The 23,993-nt window shown below is 34.5% G+C and overlaps 1 protein-coding gene across 1 annotated transcript; it reads right to left on the bottom strand.

Moving 5' to 3' along the window:
* Nucleotides 1–395: 395 nt before the first annotated feature.
* On the bottom strand, nt 396–17,129 carry LOC144349558 (uncharacterized). Its single transcript, XM_078008100.2, has 5 exons — nt 16,942–17,129; nt 3,839–3,939; nt 2,854–2,964; nt 2,170–2,323; nt 396–979 (listed from the first exon to the last, which is right to left on the bottom strand). Exons 2-5 carry the CDS (start codon nt 3,932–3,934, stop codon nt 684–686), a joined length of 657 nt encoding a protein of 218 aa, XP_077864226.2. The 5' UTR covers nt 3,935–3,939; nt 16,942–17,129; the 3' UTR covers nt 396–683.
* Between the last annotated feature and the right edge of the window lie 6,864 nt (nt 17,130–23,993).

The raw sequence follows: 23,993 nt of genomic DNA, 5'->3' as shown, positions 1-23,993 counted from the left end.
GGCCAATCACGACAGATAGTTTGACAGATACTTATCAAAGTCATATGAAACTCGCGTGGCCACCGAAGCATCCACACAACGTTTCCAAATATGACATCTTTGTTTTTTCCGAAGTAATTGCAGATGCCTCTGGCATATCAATATCACTATTGTGTTGTTTAATAATCGGTCTTTTCGATTTCCAGCGACGCAAGCGGCTCGCCGTTCACAAAATGGACACCCGATGCTGTAGCAATAACACATCAGCAACAGACTGGAACACAGTCTAAATAATCGGATGATTACACCCCAAAGTTACATAAAGTAATCTCAAATAATGCAATTAAATGTAATACGTCATAACACCCAAGACACCCATGGTATACCGCGGCGAGTTGATTTTTTTTTGGGGGGGGGGGAAATAGATAAATTAAAACAACAATTACGTTTATCCTCCTATTTTCTCCATCATCACATATAGCCTCGAGTTCACATATAACCAGAATATTATCAGCGATCGTGTTCATCTTATCGATTATTCAGCTCTCTACACGATCAAGTAGATAACATAATGTGTAATCATTAGTACCTTCCATGATGTAATCAAGAATTAAATTTACATTTTAGTTGTTATTATGTTATTAAAATGCAATGACGTCATTCAATCTCTCTGTATATATTACAATAAAATTACGATAGAAGTATCACATACAATTGCTGCAAAAACCGTTAGGGTGTTTACTCCTCCAGATTTCGGCAGACTGTCGGTACTCATTAAACGGAATATACTGGCAGTGTCCTGTATCGTACATTCTGTAAATGTTTGTTTCCGTTGGTTGCGATGGATACAGTTCACCGCACTCAATTTGTTTTCTGTTGATGCAGAAAAGTATTTTCAATACAGCAGTACATGCCTGGGCAGCCGGTGATTTAACATACAACGCTGCCTGGTGTAGACAATTTCTTTTGATAGATACTGAGTGGCAGTCAGGCATATTATCTGAAAGACGAGCAGATATTGTGTTATTCTATATTTAATTAAAATTCGTCTTATTTTTAAATGTGTTCATTGGCGAGTTAAAATTAAAAAATGCAGTGAATCGCTCCGAATGGAGTATTTGAAATCTAGTGAAAAGAGTTTCGTGGCCTGTCACTACTAGTAATGTGTTATGATTGGAGTATCCAGTATAATACAGAATATCCAGTTCCCATCATTATATCAATACCTGTAGTTTACATTGACCAACGCCTGTGACGTTACTAAATGCGTTTGAATAGAGTCGAATAGCATGAAAAAGGAAAGAGATTCTTAAAATAACATTAGTCTTATGATGAAGTGGATCCGTCAAGGTGTCGTTGAGCCCCGAGCATGATGTGACAATAACACGTCTAACTAATATATAACTCGTACCATAATGTGTCAAACCAGTATATTACACGTACCATAATGTGTCTAACCAGTATATTACACGTACCATAATGTGTCCAACTAGTATATTACACATGCCATAATACGTCAAACCAGTATATTACACGTATCATAAGGTGTTTTACTAGTATATCACACGTACCATAAGGTGTCTAACTAGTATATCACACGTACCATAAGATGTCTAACTAGTATTATATTAAACGTACCATAAGGTGTCAAACCTGTATATTACACGTATCATAAGGTTTCTAACTAGTATATTACACGTATCATAAGGTGTCTAACAAGTGTATTACATGTATCATCAGGTGTCTAACCAGTGTATTACACGTACCATAAGGTGTCTAACTAGTTTATTACACGTATCATAAGGTGTTTTACTAGTATATCACACGTACCATAAGGTGTCTAACTAGTATATCACACGTACCATAATGTGTCCACTAGTATATTACACATGCCATAAGATGTCTAACTAGTATTATATTAAACGTACCATAAGGTGTCAAACCAGTATATTACACGTATCATAAGGTGTCTAACCAGTATATTACATGTATCATAAGGTGTCTAACAAGTGTATTAAACGTACCATAAGGTGTCTAACTAGCATGTTGCATTTACTATAAAGTGTCCAACTACCACAATAACACTCACCATAATGACTATAACTAATTATACCATATTACACCTACCATAACGTATTTATTATATTAACAACTCATAATGCATCTAACTGGTTTGCATGTTGCACTCACCGTAATGTTGGCTTGTATATAAATCACAGAATCCATGGTCAATATAGATGAGATGAGTACGGACTTGGTTTTTTAAAATTGTTGTAAAATTAAACGGTGTTTCATTTACTGAACTTTTGTCACAGTTTAATGCAAAGAAACAGTCTCGGCGTTTCTATAAGAAAACACAAGTATTTATATTATCTCTACAAATGACTAATTACTTGTACAAATGACTAATTACTTGTACAAATGACTAATTACTTGTACAAATGACTAATTACTTGTACAAATGACTATTTACCCCTGTATATATGACCATGTGACTTTTATAAAAGACTACACAAGGTACAAATTACTATATTACCTGCACAAATTTAATATTACCTGTACGTAGGACAATATTATCTGCACAAATGAGATATTACCTGTACGGATAACTACGTTTACAAGTGACTATATTCCCGGTACAAATGGTCATATCACATATACAAATGACCTGTATACACGTCTATATTATCTGTACGGTGTGTTGTATTATTCGAACAAATACCTATATTACGTATACACGTACTAATGCTCATATTACCTTTACATATGTTTATATTTTCTGTAATAATGCATAATAAACTTTAATACATACATATTTCTTGTACAACTGTCTATTTCTGTACACGTGACTATATTATCTATACAATGTATTACCTGCACATATTGACACCATAGCATGGTATCTGGTAAATCCCAATTCATGGGATTCAATAAGACACCTGCTGATATCGTATTACATCTTTCGAGGTCAGTCCAAGTGCATTGCTACAAAGATATTAAAATGGATACAATTTCATACATTTTATTATGTGAACAGCACCAATCATTCATTCATTCATTCATACATTCGAACTACATGTCTAAAACTACTAATTATAAACTACAAAGGATCTAATTTTGAATCGTTTAGCAAATTCTTGGTCCCAGTCTTTATGTATAACTTGTTATACAAATCATCATTTGCATATTAATGTGATAACGTTAAATATTGGGTTGTTAGCGGAACCATCTATTTCGTTAATAGATGTTAATCTTAAATACCTATAGATTTTGTATTTATAGAACCATTGCCATGGAAACGGCACTATGTTCAGCAATATATAACGTCATATTGTCTTTCCTATTACAAATTATAAATATGTAAAACTTAGCATATTGTTAATTTGCATACGTTAATGAAGTAATGTGGTGGCATATTGGACTGGAGTACACGTTTTAACTATTTAAGATTAGTTATTGAAATTATTATTTTTTTGCTGTGACTCTTCGTAACTGAGTAAACTTGAGTGAAGCCTTGAGTATCTGAATTATATACTTTATTTTTGACTTATCATAGAAAATATGCCACAGAACTTTTTTGATCTGTGTCGAAACACGAACTAATATACTAAATATTATTGCAAAACACCCCCGCACTGTGAACAAGGTGGAGCTTGTTTGGTTACTGATAATATGAATTGATATTACAAACGTGCCGTAAAATGTCGTTCTAGTGAATATTAAAATGTTATCTCATTGTAATTAAAATCCATAACTATTAAAATTATTAAAAAACAATAACAACATGCTTTGAATTGTGGGACATTGACTTAACATAGTGTAACCAAATATGATTAGAGACTATAATATCATTGCTTACCCGAATGTTGCTTTCAGCGTGTGATTGGTTAGTACTGAATGCCCACGTGACTGCCAAAAACAAACATATTCCTTTCAAATGTAATTCTGTCTCCATAATGTCTGGAAGAAAATTATACTATAGTAATCTGGAAGCTAATTGGCATAGTGTGACACATATGGTAGAATGGGTTTGTTACATATTCAATTATTGCATGTGACAACAATGGTTACACATTGTGTGTGCGCGCCTGCCGTAGTACTGTATAATACGGAAAAGTGATTTGTGCTCGAAGTTTTTTTGACTCGTTTCAGACACAGCTAACTTCGATGGTGTCATAATGTTTGCTGTAACGTTTAGTTTATCTGACATAACATAGAATCGCACAGCAGATCATGCATTGAAACCAGTTAGCTGGAACACAGGCGAGTCTGACCGTTTTGATGTTTGGTCGGAACATGAACATGTCATTTCGGCACGTGAAACTCACATGGTCTTAGTGTGCATCCGTATTGTCCGATAACAGTGTCACATGACACATATGAAAATACATGAACGGTTTGCTTATACTTTAAAACAAAATCAGACATTATTCAACTAAGTTCCAAACTCTCATTCAAGTGAGCAACATTCATGAAAGCACCGAACAATTCATTGTAATCAATGTTCTGTGGTACAATTCAGAAAGAGACGATCACCACAGTGATATACACTGCTTAAAGAAAGGGAACACGCGCGCCATAAATATCTGTCTTCCTCACACAAGCAGACCATGTTGCATTCTCGAGCATGCGCGCTGAATCTAAATGGTCACAAATCATTAACAAAATTAAGCCGTATGACATTGTCGGTTATTTAGTAATCTGGTTATTTACATAGCAGTAGAGTACATTGGGTGGTTGGTCAATTCTGTGGCCGCTTTTATTTTAATGTAGTTTATTAATGTATAGCTTTGATAAATACACACCTACTCACTATGCATATTCTGTGACAAATACACACCTAATCACGATGCATATTCTGTGACAAATACACACCTAATCACTATGCATATTCTGTGATAAATACACATCTACTCACTATGCATATTCTGTGACAAATACACATCTACTCACTATGCATATTCTGTGACAAATACACATCTACTCACTATGCATATTCTGTGACAAATACACACCTACTCACTATGCATATTCTGTGACAAATACACATCTACTGACTATGCATATTCTGTGACAAATACACATCTACTCACTATGCATATTCTGTGACAAATACACACCTACTCACTATGAATATTCTGTGACAAATACACACCTAATCACTATGCATATTCTGTGACAAATACACATCTACTCACTATGCATATTCTGTGACAAATACACACCTACTCACTATGCATATTCTGTAACAAATACACATCTACTCACTATGCATATTCTGTGACAAATACACACCTAATCACTATGCATATTCTGTGACAAATACACACCTAATCACTATGCATATTCTGTGACAAATACATACCTAATCACTATGCATATTCTGTGACAAATACACACCTACACACTATGCATATTCTGTGACAAATACACATCTACTCACTATGCATATTCTGTGACAAATACACATCTACTCACTATGCATATTCTGTGATAAATACACACCTAATCACTATGCATATTCTGTGACAAATACACACCTAATCACTATGCATATTCTGTGACAAATACACACCTAATCACTATGCATATTCTGTGACAAATACACACCTACTCACTATGCATATTCCGTGACAAATACACATCTACTCACTATGCATATTCTGTGAAAAATACACATCTACTCACTATGCATATTCTGTGATAAATACACACCTAATCACTATGCATATTCTGTGACAAATACACACCTAATCACTATGCATATTCTGTGACAAATACACACCTACACACTATGCATATTCTGTGACAAATACACATCTACTCACTATGCATATTCTGTGACAAATACACATCTACTCACTATGCATATTCTGTGATAAATACACACCTAATCACTATGCATATTCTGTGACAAATACACACCTAATCACTATGCATATTCTGTGACAAATACACACCGAATCACTATGCATATTCTGTGACAAATACACACCTACTCACTATGCATATTCTGTGACAAATACACATCTACTCACTATGCATATTCTGTGAAAAATACACATCTACTCACTATGCATATTCTGTGATAAATACACACCTAATCACTATGCATATTCTGTGACAAATACACACCTAATCACTATGCATATTCTGTGATAAATACACACCTAATCACTATGCATATTCTGTGACAAATACACATCTACTCACTATGCATATTCTGTGATAAATACACATCTACTCAATATGCATATTCTGTGACAAATACACACATATTCACTATGCATATTCTGTGATAAATACACATCTACTCACTATGCATATTCTGTGATAAATACACATCTACTCACTATGCATATTCTGTGATAAATACACATCTACTCACTATGCATATTCTGTGATAAATACAAATCTACTCACTATGCATATTCTGTGACAAATACACATCTACTCACTATGCATATTCTGTGACAAATACACATCTACTCACTATGCATATTCAGTGATAAGTACACATCTACTCACTATGCATATTCTGTGATAAATACACATCTACTCACTATGCATATTCTGTGATAAATACACATCTACTCACTATGCATATTCTGTGATAAATACACATCTACTCACTATGCATATTCAGTGATAAATACACATCTACTCACTATGCATATTCTGTGATAAATACACATCTACTCACTATGCATAGTCTGTGATAAATACACATCTACTCACTATGCATATTCTGTGATAAATACACATCTACTCACTATGCATATTCTGTGATAAATACACATCTACTCACTATGCATATTCTGTGATAAATACACATCTACTCACTATGCATATTTGGTGATAAATACACACCTACTCACTATGCATATTCTGTGATAAATACACATCTACCCACTATGCATATTCTGTGATAAATACACATCTACTCACTATGCATATTCTGTGATAAATACACATCTACTCACTATGCATATTCTGTGACAAATACACATCTACTCACTATGCATATTCTGTGACAAATACACATCTACTCACTATGCATATTCTGTGACAAATACACATCTACTCACTATGCATATTCTGTGACAAATACACATCTACTCACTATGCATATTCTGTGATAAATACACATCTACTCACTATGCATATTCTGTGACAAATACACATCTACTCACTATGCATATTCTGTGACAAATACACACCTACTCACTATGAATATTCTGTGACAAATACACACCTAATCACTATGCATATTCTGTGACAAATACACACCTAATCACTATGCATATTCTGTGACAAATACACACCTACTCACTATGCATATTCTGTGACAAATACACATCAACTCACTATGCATATTCTGTGAAAAATACACATCTACTCACTATGCATATTCTGTGATAAATACACACCTAATCACTATGCATATTCTGTGACAAATACACACCTAATCACTATGCATATTCTGTGATAAATACACACCTAATCACTATGCATATTCTGTGACAAATACACACCTAATCACTATGCATATTCTGTGACAAATACACACCTAATCACTATGCAAATTCTGTGACAAATACACATCTACTCACTATGCATATTCTGTGATAAATACACATCTACTCACTATGCATATTCTGTGACAAATACACATCTATTCACTATGCATATTCTGTGACAAATACACATCTACTCACTATGCATATTCTGTTATAAATACACATCTACCCACTATGCATATTCTGTGATAAATACACATCTACTCACTATGCATATTCTGTGATAAATACACATCTACTCACTATGCATATTCTGTGATAAATACACATCTACTCACTATGCATATTCTGTGACAAATACACATCTACTCACTATGCATATTCTGTGACAAATACACATCTACTCACTATGCATATTCTGTGACAAATACACATCTACTCACTATGCATATTCTGTGACAAATACACATCTACTCACTATGCATATTCTGTGATAAATACACATCTACTCACTATGCATATTCTGTGACAAATACACATCTACTCACTATGCATATTCTGTGACAAATACACACCTACTCACTATGAATATTCTGTGATAAATACACACCTAATCACTATGCATATTCTGTGACAAATACACATCTACTCACTATGCATATTCTGTGACAAATACACACCTACTCACTATGCATATTCTGTGACAAATACACATCTACTCACTATGCATATTCTGTGACAAATACACACCTAATCACTATGCATATTCTGTGACAAATACACACCTAATCACTATGCATATTCTGTGACAAATACACACCTAATCACTATGCATATTCTGTGACAAATACACATCTACTCACTATGCATATTCCGTGATAAATACACATCTACTCACTATGCATATTCTGTGACAAATACACATCTATTCACTATGCATATTCTGTGACAAATACACATCTACTCACTATGCATATTCTGTGATAAATACACATCTACTCACTATGCATATTCTGTGATAAATACACATCTACTCACTATGCATATTCTGTAACAAATACACATCTACTCACTATGCATATTCTGTGATAAATATACATCTACTCACTATGCATATTCTGTGACAAATACACACCTAATCACTATGCATATTCTGTGATAAATACACATCTACTCACTATGCATATTCAGTGATAAATACACATCTACTCACTATGCATATTCTGTGATAAATACACATCTAATCACTATGCATATTCTGTGACAAATACACACCTAATCACTATGCATATTCTGTGATAAATACACATCTACTCACTATGCATATTCAGTGATAAATACACATCTACTCACTATGCATATTCTGTGATAAATACACATCTAATCACTATGCATATTCTGTGACAAATACACACCTTCTCACTATGCATATTCTGTGACAAATGCACATCTACTCACTATGCATATTCTGTGAAAAATACACATCTACTCACTATGCATATTCTGTGATAAATACACACCTAATCACTATGCATATTCTGTAACAAATACACACCTAATCACTATGCATATTCTGTGACAAATACACACCTAATCACTATGCATATTCTGTGACAAATACACATCTACTCACTATGCATATTCTGTGATAAATACACATCTACTCACTATGCATATTCTGTGACAAATACACACCTATTCACTATGCATATTCTGTGACAAATACACATCTACTCACTATGCATATTCTGTGATAAATACACATCTACTCACTATGCATATTCTGTGATAAATACACATCTACTCACTATGCATATTCTGTAACAAATACACATCTACTCACTATGCATATTCTGTGACAAATACACATCTACTCACTATGCATATTCTGTGACAAATACACATCTACTCACTATGCATATTCTGTGACAAATACACATCTACTCACTATGCAAATTCTGTGATAAATACATATCTACTCACTATGCATATTTTGTGATAAATACACATCTACTCACTATGCATATTCTGTGATAAATACACATCTACTCACTATGCATATTCTGTGATAAATACACACCTACTCACTATGCATATTCAGTGATAAATACACATCTACTCACTATGCATATTCTGTGATAGATACACATCTACTCACTATGCATATTCTGTGATAAATACACATCTACTCACTATGCATATTCTGTGATAAATACACATCTACTCACTATTCATATTCTGTGATAAATACACATCTACTCACTATGCATATTCTGTGATACATACACATCTACTCACTATGCATATTCTGTGATAAATACACACCTACTCACTATGCATATTCTGTGATAAATACACATCTACTCACTATGCATATTCTGTGATAAATACACACCTACTCACTATGCATATTCTGTGATAAATACACATCTACTCGCTATGCATATTCTGTGATAAATACACATCTACTCACTATGCATATTCTGTGATAAATACACATCTACTCGCTATGCATATTCTGTGATAAATACACATCTACTCACTATGCATATTCTGTGATAAATACACATCTACTCGCTATGCATATTCTGTGATAAATACACATCTACTCACTATGCATATTCTGTGATAAATACACATCTACTCGCTATGCATATTCTGTGATAAATACACATCTAATCACTATGCATATTCTGTGATAAATACACATCTACTCACTATGCATATTCTGTGATAAATACACACCTTCTCACTATGCATATTCTGTGGTAAATACACATCTACTCACTATGCATATTCTGTGATAAATACACACCTTCTCACTATGCATATTCTGTGGTAAATACACATCTACTCACTATGCATATTCTGTGATAAATACACATCTACTCACTATGCATATTCTGTGATAAATACACACCTTCTCACTATGCATATTCTGTGGTAAATACACATCTACTCACTATGCATATTCTGTGGTAAATACACATCTACTCGCTATGCATATTCTGTGATAAATACACACCTTCTCACTATGCATATTCTGTGATAAATACACATCTACTCACTATGCATATTCTGTGATAAATACACACCTTCTCACTATGCATATTCTGTGATAAATACACATCTACTCACTATGCATATTCTGTGATAAATACACATCTAATCACTATGCATATTCTGTGATAAATACACATCTACTCACTATGCATATTCTGTGATAAATACACACCTTCTCACTATGCATATTCTGTGGTAAATACACATCTACTCACTATGCATATTCTGTAACAAATACACACCTAATCACTATGCATATTCTGTGATAGATACACATCTACTCACTATGCATATTCTGTGATAAATACACATCTACTCACTATGCATATTCTGTGACCAATTTTGCATTGTTTTAACAAGCACGGGGAATATATACACACGCATACATTATACATGTAGTTGCTATGGCAACGTTTTTTCAAACGAAATTTTAAAAATGTCAGTAGTATCAAAACCATTAAATGTTATATAATGCAATATCTGGTTCAGAGTTAAGAGAAAAAGAACTGGAATCGATGAAGTTAACTGAAGTAGACATAGAACCTGTTGAAAGAATGATTGGTGATGTCAGACGTGGAAGTGTGTGTATATGTAGATCCATAGACTTTGTCACACTTTGTCAATGTCAACGACACTGGCTTACAGCAGGTATGTGCTATTACCTTTCCAGATCTACGAACACTTTGTACCAACTATATACCACGCCACAAGTACATGATTTTTTCCACCCTGTCTTGTGTTGTTATTAGGAGGCTGTACTCTCTTTCTACTACCCCACACCAGATTTAACAAGTCAGGGGCGGATACAGGATTTTTTGATGAGGGTCCAAACTTTAAAATCGCCAGACTAAGTTAATGATTTTTTAAATTATACAAAAACAAATTGAATAAATTTGTCAACGGGGGGGGGGGGGGTCCGGACCCCAAGAACCCCTCCCCCTCTAGATCCGTCACTGCAAGTGCTGTCCAGAAACTTTGGTGCGCCACCAGTGGCTGTTCCCGGCGTCCAGAAACTTTGGTGCGCCACCAGTGGCTGTTCCCGGCGTCTAGAAACTTTGGTGCGCCACCAGTGGCTGTTCCCGGCGTTCAGAAACTGGAGCGTTCTCAAGTGATTTTGTCCACCACCGCTTTAAAATAGACGAACATATTGGAGGCAATTTTCTTTATTTGTTTATAATTTTAAGGGTCAATTTTTATTCCTTTGCTGTTAATATCATTCTTTTGATATCATTGTCTTTTTACCCGGCTATTTATGTTTGTGCTTGAAGTTATCTATAGTTTCTTTCAAGCGTACTTGTAATTGAATAAATAAATAAATAAATAAATAAATAAATAAATAAATAAATAAATAAATAAATAAATAAATAAATAAATAAATAAATAAATAAATGATCTCCAGGATACATCTCACTAGTAAATGCATTGTATATGTACAGCTGCTTCCGTTGAAACGAGTTCAGGTCATGTTTATTTATTAAACATAAACATTATTGTATTCAGCACTTTATAACGGGTTTGAAAATTTGCTAATGCGTGTTCGTTTTATTATTATTATTATTTTATTTCATTGGCATCAACTCTGATCACCATTTTAAAAGAATGTGCATAAATTTACACTTCTGGGTGTGGAGTTAAACATATGTTGCTAAATTAAAATCTTGACAAATTGAACAAATTTTTAGTAATTCGAACCATAGAAAAGGTCGAAAAATAATGTTGAAACAAAGCACGGCAGTATTGGAACATGATTTCCAAGGGGGGTTATATGACGACTTTTTACGCATAGTTGGCTGATGAAAATGGCATATTGTTTGGAAATGTTAAGTACGCTCCATTTTATACCAATCAATAGTATTCAATAAAGAACACAATGTTACAATACGGTACAATATTTATGTGAATTGAAACCTCTGATATCGCATCAACAGTTTCTTAAAATAACTGTTATTGTGTGAATTAATTGGGTTCTACTGTAACACCACAACACGTCGTATGTAACAGTGTGTAATAGAATTCAATAAGATGTTTATCTCACTGTGTGTACAATACTGTTATGCATAGTTTTCATTTTACCCTTGAACTAAAAAATTATCATATTGAGTTCGGGTGCAACTGTAAGAAGGCCGTTTTTATTTATTTATTTATTTATTTATTTATTTATTTATTTATTTATTTATTTATTTATTTATTTATTTATTTATTTATTTATTTATTTATTTATTTATTTATTTATTTATTTATTTTTATTATTTATTTATTTATTTATTTGTCAGCAGGAAGAGCTCAAACACATCTCCTATGAGCGTTGTCCTATATCTACCAAACCATTCAGCCTGGGCGCATTGTTGTACATGGGGTATTTCATTTATTTAATACCGAAATAATAGTTATTCCACCAGAAGTGTTAGGATCTAGTGATTGCAATTTTAATGCAATAGACCAGGCTAGGGAGTCCACCTATGTTCCAATAGCACGTGTCTGAGGGTCCTTAGATTATTTGATAATATCCTAATTTAACTAGTATAATTGAACGTTATTTTTGTGGGTTGCGAGTTATTGTCGATTTTCACCAGGTTCCTGAAAAATCGGTCCAATTATGAATTTTATTTGCCGATTTAGTGTTTTCTCATATTCATCTGCTTTGCTTCACCGACACACGTTTGCAAACATAACTGTATTGACGATAGGTGTCTGCGGTATAAACAGTCAATACACAATTAGAACACAAATTCAATAATTACCTTCAAAATAACAGTACATGAGTGACACGTTTAAATTTGACACTCAAGGTTGGGAAGATTACATTTGTTGACCATTAACAACAATTGAAAATGAATGTTCGGCATAGTGAATTATAATTTACTAGTCGCTGGCAAATAATGATTGCGCCACTTGTTAAAGTGAGAGCCATGGGCTGAACACACGACCTTGTTCAGAGTGATTATTAACGGATTCTTGTATCATTCTCGTAAATCTGATTGTGTGTTAACTCGTAGCTACATAACAACCCAATAAGGAAGGGTTCACTAACTTCTCAGCCGAGGTTGCTATCTCACACTATACTGGAGGACCCAGGGTATATGGCTTGTGCTGTTATGTCATGGGGGTAGTTTGTGCTACTTTGTCACTTGTTCACTGTTTATAACTACTTTCCTCTCTCTTCTAGTGAGAAACAACATGAAGAACTGGACTGTTTTTAGTCTATACAGCTTCTTGTTTGCGCCTCTTTGAACGTGTTTGTTTGGGTGGGCTTGATTTGGGTTATAAATCAAACTTTATGGGGAGCTGTATCAGAATTAACTAAAAAATGTCCCTCCAGCAATTTCCTACACTATAATGTAGACGCATTTTAAAAAATCTTACTTATCCAGTTTGGCAACAACGTGTCCGTTGAGGTGTTACGCATTAATCACCACTCGAGACACACAGCAGTTATGTCCAGGCCTATTGGGACCTGTGCAAAAACTGAATATATAGATACTCCTGGGCCCTCCCCTCCTAATACCTTGCAAAGTCCAATAGTCCGCATTGCTAAGTTTTGAACATCATTTGACAATATATTGAGTAAGACAGGTAAACAGCTACACCAAGCAGAACCGTGAGAGTGAAAACAGGAACTTGGTTATATTATTAAGAAGGCGAACACGGTACATCGCATATGTAACACGTATAATCTCGATATAAAAAACGTAGGAATCATATTGTCGAATTTATAAACTATTTTTGTGATGTTGAGATATATATTTGTGTGTTCTCCTCATATTGACTGACATTTCTTTGGGAATTTCTTTATGCCGATAAACTTAAACATTTCTCTCAAGACCAAGTATTTCATCAAGGTTTAAATAAATCAAGAAATATGATAAGAAGGATTACGCCCCACATTTGCTAAGAGATTTCACAGAATAACAATTAATGTGTTGTTTTTAGAATAGTTTCTTTATTCTGTGAATTTAAATATTTTGATTTGAATAGCACTTTTATAACGAAATAGAAGTGGCGCGACCACATACGTATTATTCCATAACGCAATCATTTTCGATAGAATTATCTAATTAAAAACAAATATCGGTCATATAGAATGGTGGATTTAAAGTGTACTCGTACCTTAGAAGTACCATGACACATGTGTTGTGTGTTTCGATAATATAATAGTATTTACTGCTCCGCTAGTGAGATATATGGCAGCTGCATTTGTACGTGTTTGACTATGCTTATATCTATGAGTAAGAATACAAAGGATTAAATGCCAATTTATTATATTTATTGTTTTTTATTATAAATTGGAGACTGTAACAGGCCCTTCAGAGACAGAGAGACATACCTATACATTTTGTATTTCAAAAGATGTTATTTAACTGGAACAGTTTTTCTTTCAAATTGAGTTGATTTGTTTCGTTTTTAAACGAGGACGTTTAACTTCAAAGACTTGCACCAGTTACATAACTGGTTGGCTGAAACCCGCATAATGTGTGTAAATATGTTTCTTTTCGCGGGTACCAAAATAGATGAATTTACCAAAATAGATGAATTTACCAAAATTGTGGCTTAACACCCGTTGACACCAAACACCGCGTCACTCATGACCTGGCCATTCAAGACAGGTCAAGGTGTTAATACCCACTGTTATGTTTATATTCAATTAGTTACGACCCGTACATGTATTTCTACTCATTGTTCAGTCAGGTCACTAGATAAACTTGGGCTGAAAATGCGTTTCTTTCCGTCCTCCGGGATTACGGCCTCTCGCCGTCTCCCAAAATGAAAACGTATATTCCATGCCCTGTATCTGACGTCATAGCCTGAATAAAGTTTACAATTATCATCTATTTACCGTCACCCGGCACCCCCTATATTATGCCACACCCCCACCCTAATTGCAATTGTGTATAATTTTTCTCCTCTCCCCAATTTTCACAGGCCCACTCGTGGTTAATAATGAAAGCACTGTAATATCAATGTGCACATAACTAGAATATCCATATTTAGAAAAGAAATCGTTAGCGTTGATTCTTTGCCGAAAATGAGAGTCGAAATAGTTTCATTGTCAATATGCATAGCGTGTGTTTGTACTACAAGGTAACCAGCACTGCGGAGCTTGCAGAAAAAAACGAATGTTGTTTCTGTTTCGCTCTATGTGCCATTGTTATTTTTTTGACGAGGGTAAAAACACCGCAGTCTAAAAATAACACGAGGTCAACAAATATTGAGTGGTCTGAATCGAATACCGTTATTTTTGTCACAGCTAAAACAACAGAACACCAACAATACCACGGTTGCTCATATGCTAATTTCCATTTTTATCACTAATAATTTTAAATGATATTATATAAATTCTGTGACATATTTGTATCTCTTTTCAATGAGTGTAAATGACGGGGGATATACACGATACCACACTAAAGGTGGCGGCTACTGTGCATGTCGCGTTCGCAAATCCTGTAAACAAATGTATATTATTTGCGCTATAAATGTCGCATGGGACTAATATCAAACACGAACACGACCACTGCCCTTTCAACCTTCCCTATATATCGTTTGTCTCTTAGAATTTGCACATATGTCTTGTCGAAGGGCTGTTATTTCAAAATATATTACATCCAGCAGGCGTAGATACCAATTGAATTTGTCGAAAAACGTAGAACATTTGGCAGATATACGAGAAAAAACAGAAAAAAGCATAAATTTGCTCAAATAAGACAATCCAAATGTTATATCTTGCCATTGTTTTCTAAGTTTCATATATTTCGCCATATTTCAGAATATTTAATAGTGACGTCAGCTGAAAGAAACGTTAAAATAATTATTTGAAGTTTTACCTACAAAATAGCTATTTTGGAATAATATTTGGTTAACTTTGTGAACACAATTTTGTAAATAGTCTCACATCAAAGTGCTGTTTATAGCTTGACATATTACTGCAGTAAATAGGTATGTTTATATATAGATACATTTTACTACTTTTCCAGAATTAGTCTCAATGGATAGATACGCGGGTAGCTCAAACGCCTCCAGGTAGGTATCAGTAGAAAAATTACAATATAGAAAAACTCAATTCTGACAAAATAATGTACACAGTTGTTTTAATTCACCGTCGCAGTGTTAGATACCAAGGATGTATGTGAAGAAGTTTAACAATTATCGCTCTCTTCTTCTACATACCCATGTGAGCGAGGTGGTCGGCACAGAATGCAACATATTAGCCTGACCCGGAGAAACAAACATCAACACGAGGAACGTTATAACAATGTCAGTTGGAACGAAACAGGCAATATGTCACAGTATATGTGTGCTGATGTTTGTGTGTAATGTTTACACTCATCTCGATATGGGGACGTTGATAACATGTGTGGTGATGTGTATACGTAATCCTACTCACCTTTAACCGTTACTGCCTCGTATTCAGTTACGCTGTAATTCCACTTGTTGAATTTATACCTATATCATATTTCATTAATGAGAGTGAGTGTCGAAATGGGCGGAGCTGTAATAAAAAGATGTCGTTCCAAAATAAGTTGAACCGTGTTTATACCACGCCGTGTCAGTGTGTGTGTGTGTGTGTGTGTGCGCGCGCGTTGAGTATATACGAGAAACACCACGTGTTTCCCTCGCATTTAATTTATTCATATTTACACATGGATGACAAGCACGTCATTTAAGCGATTATTATAGGCAGATGGGAATGTTTATTTCCAGGCAAGTTATACAACTACTGTAACCTCTAGTGACAATGAATCACAAATACACTGCCCTACTTTACCTTGCATTTTAAAATATATACCAATAATGCAATGGAAATTAATTTATCTTAGTGAAAGGACCGCCTGTGACTGCGATGTTATTTCGATAGATTACACATTATTCTATAGAATGTATGGTGTGCGTGGCAAACACCAAAAAAAATAAAATAAATAAACTGAAAATGCAGTGAACTGGAAAACATATTCCACATCTGATGAAGTGATATACGCTGCATCACGGTATCGTGGTAATTTAAAAAAACAGCGAATCTTTTATTTTTATCTTTAAAAAATCATGAAAATTTAATGAATGTTATTGAGATGAGATGAATCAGAAAAACAGTTGGATGAAACATTAAAAAAATGATTAGAAGCGTCCCATGGCGCCTACAAAATCATATTAAAATACAGAAAAATGAAAAACGAATGAATGTATACTTGGTCACAAACATAATCGATCGTCTAAACGAACCAGCACGTGTCACGTGCCAACAAATGTACGGATGTATAGTAGTCTATGAAGTGTTACAGTCATACATGTTTAGAGTCGGTTGAAAGGGTTTGGCCACATTGGTAACAACAAAGTCCATCTATTATGGACAAACTGTCTCCTGGTTCTCTTTATGAATATATTTACGAACAATATACCCTGGCGATCATGCGTATATTATTTATTTTATAGTAAAAATAAGTCCTATATTATTATTAATAGCATATTATTGTACTACTCAATATCTGTATATAATCGGTTTTTTGCGGAACATCTGGTTACGAACTTCACGGTGAGTCTGGCACCGAGCATCAAGTACGCTACGTAGGGTGGTACACGCATTTACATGCTGCCACGTTGATTTTATGATCCTACTTACTTTTAATTAAAGACCTTATAACAACACGTTTACCCGTAGTGTGGTCCACGTAGTTTTTATACATTGTAGTGTGTTTTATTTCTGCTTAGGGATTGGTAGGGGGATCGTAACCCCTTGTGGTGAGAACCAGAGAGTCTGGCCTACCTGCAGGATTCCTTTGTTTAACGTTCACGTTATTGTTTGTTAATTAAGTTGCGTTGTTGTTTTTGTCCGACTGCGATTGAAAAATCACTTATTCGATAGTAAACATAAACCACGTGATAAACGTTTAAAACGTGTGTGAAAAAAACACCAGTGTGGCACCGGTGTTTGTAGCACCGTAGAGTCCGTAGACCTTATCCCTAAAACGCTGTTGTCACTCTGTCTCAAATGGTGCACGAAGCGCCCCCTATCGCTGATTTGTTTATATCAGTCATGTAATTTTTAATGAATTTTAATTTCTTTTTTGTAATTTTACCAATTTCAACAATAGTAATACTTATAAAATTTCGAACATCTCAATGTTTTAGTGTACTAATTTTGACTGTTTCAAAAATGACAGTAATAAGTTTACGTGTTGTTACCCATTTGAAATCTTGGAGAGGGGCGAGATGAATTAGTTTTAATGCCGACGTACACTATATTTGTGTAGTATATATTTGTATTACTAAATGCTGACGCACACTATATTTATGTAGTACATATATGTATTACTAAATGCTGACGTACACTATATTTGTGTAGCATATATATGTATTACTAAATGCTGACGTACACTATATTTGTGTAGTATATATATGTATTACTAAATGCTGACGTACACTATATTTGTGCAGTATATATATGTATTACTAAATGCTGACGTACACTATATTTGTGTAGTATATATATACGTCACGGAAAGTTTCTAAAAAGTGAAGTGAAATTGATATGGCATTTATATTACCCCTGATTAAGTTTACATAACAATACAACAATGATTCCCAGTGTTTATTTGATGTCATGGTCTAGATAGAAATCAGGAAAATATGACACGGTACAATATTTGTGGATAAAGGTTCAAGATGTCTCACCGATTGCACCAAAATTGTCTATTTATACTGTACCCGGGTCGCTGTATTAATGTGTGTCATAATGTAGACTATGAACTAATTTTCACATTTCATATTGATGTATAAAGTACGCCGCATTAGACATATTTCGTGGCATATTTCAGTTCCATAGTTCTGAAGAAACGGGCGTTCGGAAAATATTGCTTCAAATGTGTTGAATTGAATTCACTACATACGGTTATTACTATTCATGCTTCAAAAGTAGGAGTAAACAATAAAGTTAGAATTAAAAATGTCAGTAATACTTCATATAGCGACGTGCAAGAACACGAAACAGCAGTCAATAATAACTTACTTTTTACCATTTTATTTAATGTATTACGTATGACAACATTTTTAATATGTCCCACATGTGTTGTCTTCATTCCTCGTTGACCTCAACTTATAAATGGAGTATATTAATGATTAAACTTGACGCTAAGTAATAAATAACACTGATATGCATTATAATACTGCGGTCAGATTTTATCGTAGACGAAAATATGGAAACGCCATAATGGTATTTATTCGTCAAATAGCGCCAAATTAATTGTTTAATTGTAACAATGTCAATACTCAATGTCAAGTACATGATACATATTGTAAATGTTGATCATAGTTTCAGTTCGATGTAACGTCCTATACCGGGTCTACGATGACGATATGTATAGACGACAGCTACCACAGTGGCGCCCAAAATAACTATAACAACAACTATGACGATAGCTACGGCGGCTGATCCAGGTTTGTCGTCGGGGGGTGGAGGGGGATGATGGGTTGTTTTTGCTGTTGTGGTCGGTGGTTCTGTGGGGTTGGTTGTTGTGCGCACTTTAATAGTAGTCGTAGAACCAATCTCCGCTGTGTTGATAATCGTACTAGTGGTGGCGTGTCCCACGGTTGTAGTGTCATTACCGGCGGGGAGCGTATTCATATCCCCATACATGAGTAGTGCATCGTCATCTTTCGCATCATTGCGATTGTTATTCCGTCCTCCATCCGAGTCGACATTGAAGATCTCCTTTGCGATAACAGACCGTTTTAATTTACCGTAATCTCTATAGTTCAATGCAGATGAGTTCACCTCCCCTAACAAGAGTATGACTGTCACAATAAAAAGAAATTCCCGCATCATTTCTGACTTCTACCGACCAAGCATTAAGTAGTGTGCTCGCTATCTTCTATCCATATGCTAAACGATGATGTACCTGCCTTGTTTTTGTTTGATAACCGTTAATAATCAACTTCGTGTGAGATATCACACATCCCTTCGTGAACTTTGTTCTGCTTACCACACGTCCCTTCATACATGTGTCACAATTTACATCGGGAGTCACGGAGGTAGATACTAATTATAGAACTTTATTAAAAAGATGACATCTGATACAGGGCACTGAATACAAAACGACCAAAGTCTGAAAGACACGACGAAGTGTCTTTTCAAACATGGTATGGGAGTTGTGTGTATATTGTCAAAGTACAAGTTCATTTAATAAGGCTAATGACGTGACCCGAATATACGTGTCATGTGACTCAAAACGCTGGATCTGATTGAACAATATTCAGAATACTAGTTGTATGGGTCGTGACCGATAAATTTTACTTAAATGTGATGGCTGTTCAGCGGCCCTTAATGACCCGGCCACATGTGACGCGCCGCGATGTCACGTTTTAATATGTGACATCTGTCGACATTGCGTCATCATGCGGGTTCAGCTCGCAACATGGCACAGTCCCCCAAGTTAATGACGTCATTATTTAAAAAGCAAAACAAAGTAATTTTCCCGAAATTGAAAGACAATTACTCTAGTTAAAAAAAACATCTTTCAAAATACAAAAAGGCAAAATGTTATGACGAAACTGTATATCAATATGTAGGCGTGATACTCTGTCTCTGTAATGACCTGTAACAGATTCCGATTAATAATAAAAATAAATAAACCGATATTTTATCACATTCATAGATGCAAGCATAGTCAAACACGTAATAACTACAACTGGCTTTTATCTCACAATGCAGCGGTATATACAATATTTTAGAATCCGCCATGACACGTACAAGCATCCTTTAAATCGATCATCCTATATGATTAATATTTGTATTATGAAATAGACTTTGTTGGACATGATCAAATGATTGCGACGTGGAATAAAACGTACATGAACGCGCCTCTTCTTTTTCAGAATGACATTAAAACGTTATAAAAGTGCCTCTAAAATCTAAAAAGAACACATTGATTTGATTACTCGGACAATCATTCTCGGAATGTGGGACAATATCCTTCCCATCACATCCCGTACTTATAAAACTTCTTAATATACATTTAAACACTTGAAAACCTTGTTCTGTAAATACTTCTTCTACAGAAAAATGTTTAAATTTACCAACATAAATCTTTCAAAATATCAATTATTAGTCCAAAATGCAGATTCGGGAGGATTGCGTAAACAAATATAACTCAACATTGCATAAATTCGAAAATATGATTTTTCCTAGAATCTCCGTCTTGTTTTGCGGAAGATTGCTGTCAATGGTAGAAGTGTCTTCTTTGCATTCGGCTACACAGTGACGTCCATGGGCCACAGTCATATAGGACAACTGAATTTTCAGCCCAAGTAAGGTAGTTGAGCGTGTCTAGCGATTCTACGTGCCACGTGACTCACTTGACCTGATCGACTATATTTAGAAATACTACCCGTATGAATGGCTTGTGAACGATAAATTTTATCTAAAAAAATGTTAAGTTTAACACCTCCACCAGTCCTGAATGGCCCGACCACAGGTGGCGCAGTGATAGGTAGCATTCTACATTCTACACAGTCCAGTTCCGTAACACATATTTGAACTTTGACATGTGTAATTTGTTTTTGTCACCTAGGATTTTAAAGGTATATGAAATACTTCAGGTCCTATTAGCCAAAGTTTTAACTCATACACTAATTAGTGTACTAAATATATTTATGACTGAGCGAAGACCGCGAAGAGGTAGAAAATTATTTAGATTGTATTGTTGATTCTCCCCTAGTGACGTCAGACTATACAATACCAAGGTCGAATTTTAAGACATTCGTTAAGCCATATTGGAAACATATTACTCATTTACATAAACGCATGTACAATGAGAAACTTTGAATAGACGTAGAGTTAATCATTCCTTAAGAGAATATATGAACGTTAAGTAGCTATGTAGATGCGTGACGAGGAAACAGAAAATAGAAGAGTATGCAAGATACTGAGCAAAATGAGTACATTGACAATTCTCCTGAACTCGACCAACATAAATTCTAGTCTTCGGAGTAAGAAAATAATATTATTATGTAAAAACATGGAAGTAGTGGAGCACTGTAAGTTCCTACTGATCACTACTCGGTCGATGACATGTTTAAATATAACAGTCAGCGACGACTACATTTCATAACAGTTAACACTGTTACACGTAGATAGGATTTTGAGCATGCATATAGATAAATCAGAAACTGCTACAGCAGATGTAAAATAGTTACGAGGGAATAACATTAATTCCTGTTATTGAGAAAGTATTTAAGTATATCTTTGCTGACTGGATTTGTGTACATTTCAACTTTGTGTGGTATACCTCACTCATGACAAGCGGAATATAAATACATGTACTCTCAAAGTAACGTTACAATTTCGTTTGTTTGCAAGAAACGACGTATTATTAAATTGAGAGGCATAGTGAGGTATACCTATGCTTGCTACACTTACATAAGGCATTTGACTTATTGTGGTGGGATGGTTTATTGTTATATACAAGTTATATCAAATTTGTGTTTATTTTAAGAGGTGGTCATTTGGAATAGGCTGTCAAATCAAGAATGTTCAGTTGCTAATGGAGCTGCTATCTCCAGGCTATGTAATATATAACATGGACATATTTATTCGTTTTGTATATGAACGATCTGCATAACAAACTTGAGCAGATGCAGCGAAACCCTGACCGATGTCACTCTTGGTATATTTGGCTGGATTCCTTTGATAGGCCATAATGCCACGACATCTATCATTCGTATGTTATTTTAGCAATTATTTTGTTCCAGATATAGGTGACATTCCTAGAAATATCGTGTTGACTATTGCATATTTACCACGTTTCCATCTAAACTTTTATGGAAAACTTTAGTTTTTATCTGTAACTGATGAAAGAAGGCCTAATATGATTGGGTTCATACTGTTGTTTTTTTAATTGGGAGTCATTGATATACTCTTCAAGCGATTCATTCCGATTTTACATTCTGTCAAGATCGGATAGACACATCATCAATTTTATAAAATAATTGGTAAAAGGCGAATTAGATGACATTTGCAGACAAGTAACAGCAAAGATAAACTGGCAGCGATGTGTCAAAATGACACATAAATAGAAAGCTAGTATTCTAGGAATTAATTCTTAACAGGGGTTTCACTAGATACCAAGTTACTTTCCTAGAGATGGAAGTAAGCATTATACACCTTGATAACTTCTCGGAATTATATATCCATATCTCAAACCATTTGCAGCCAAAATTGAACACATCTTCATTAAAAATTAATACATGTACATGGAAATTGTAAGCCCACATCATATAAATAACATTACATTCGTACAATACATTAGACTTTATTCAGCGTAAGACACAAAACAATAACACCAATTATATATTAAATCGTTTGATTGTAGTCTCGTGAAAAGTAACAAGTGTTTAAATAACGAAAACACGCAACATTCAGAATATAATGTAGATTCAATGTATTTG

Source organism: Saccoglossus kowalevskii, chromosome 1 (assembly GCF_978046115.1).
Source record: "Saccoglossus kowalevskii chromosome 1, keSacKowa6.1, whole genome shotgun sequence".
Taxonomy (NCBI): domain Eukaryota; kingdom Metazoa; phylum Hemichordata; class Enteropneusta; family Harrimaniidae; genus Saccoglossus; species Saccoglossus kowalevskii.
The sequence above is the reverse complement of the archived record's forward strand: the minus strand, read 5'-3'. Positions and strand labels throughout refer to the sequence as shown.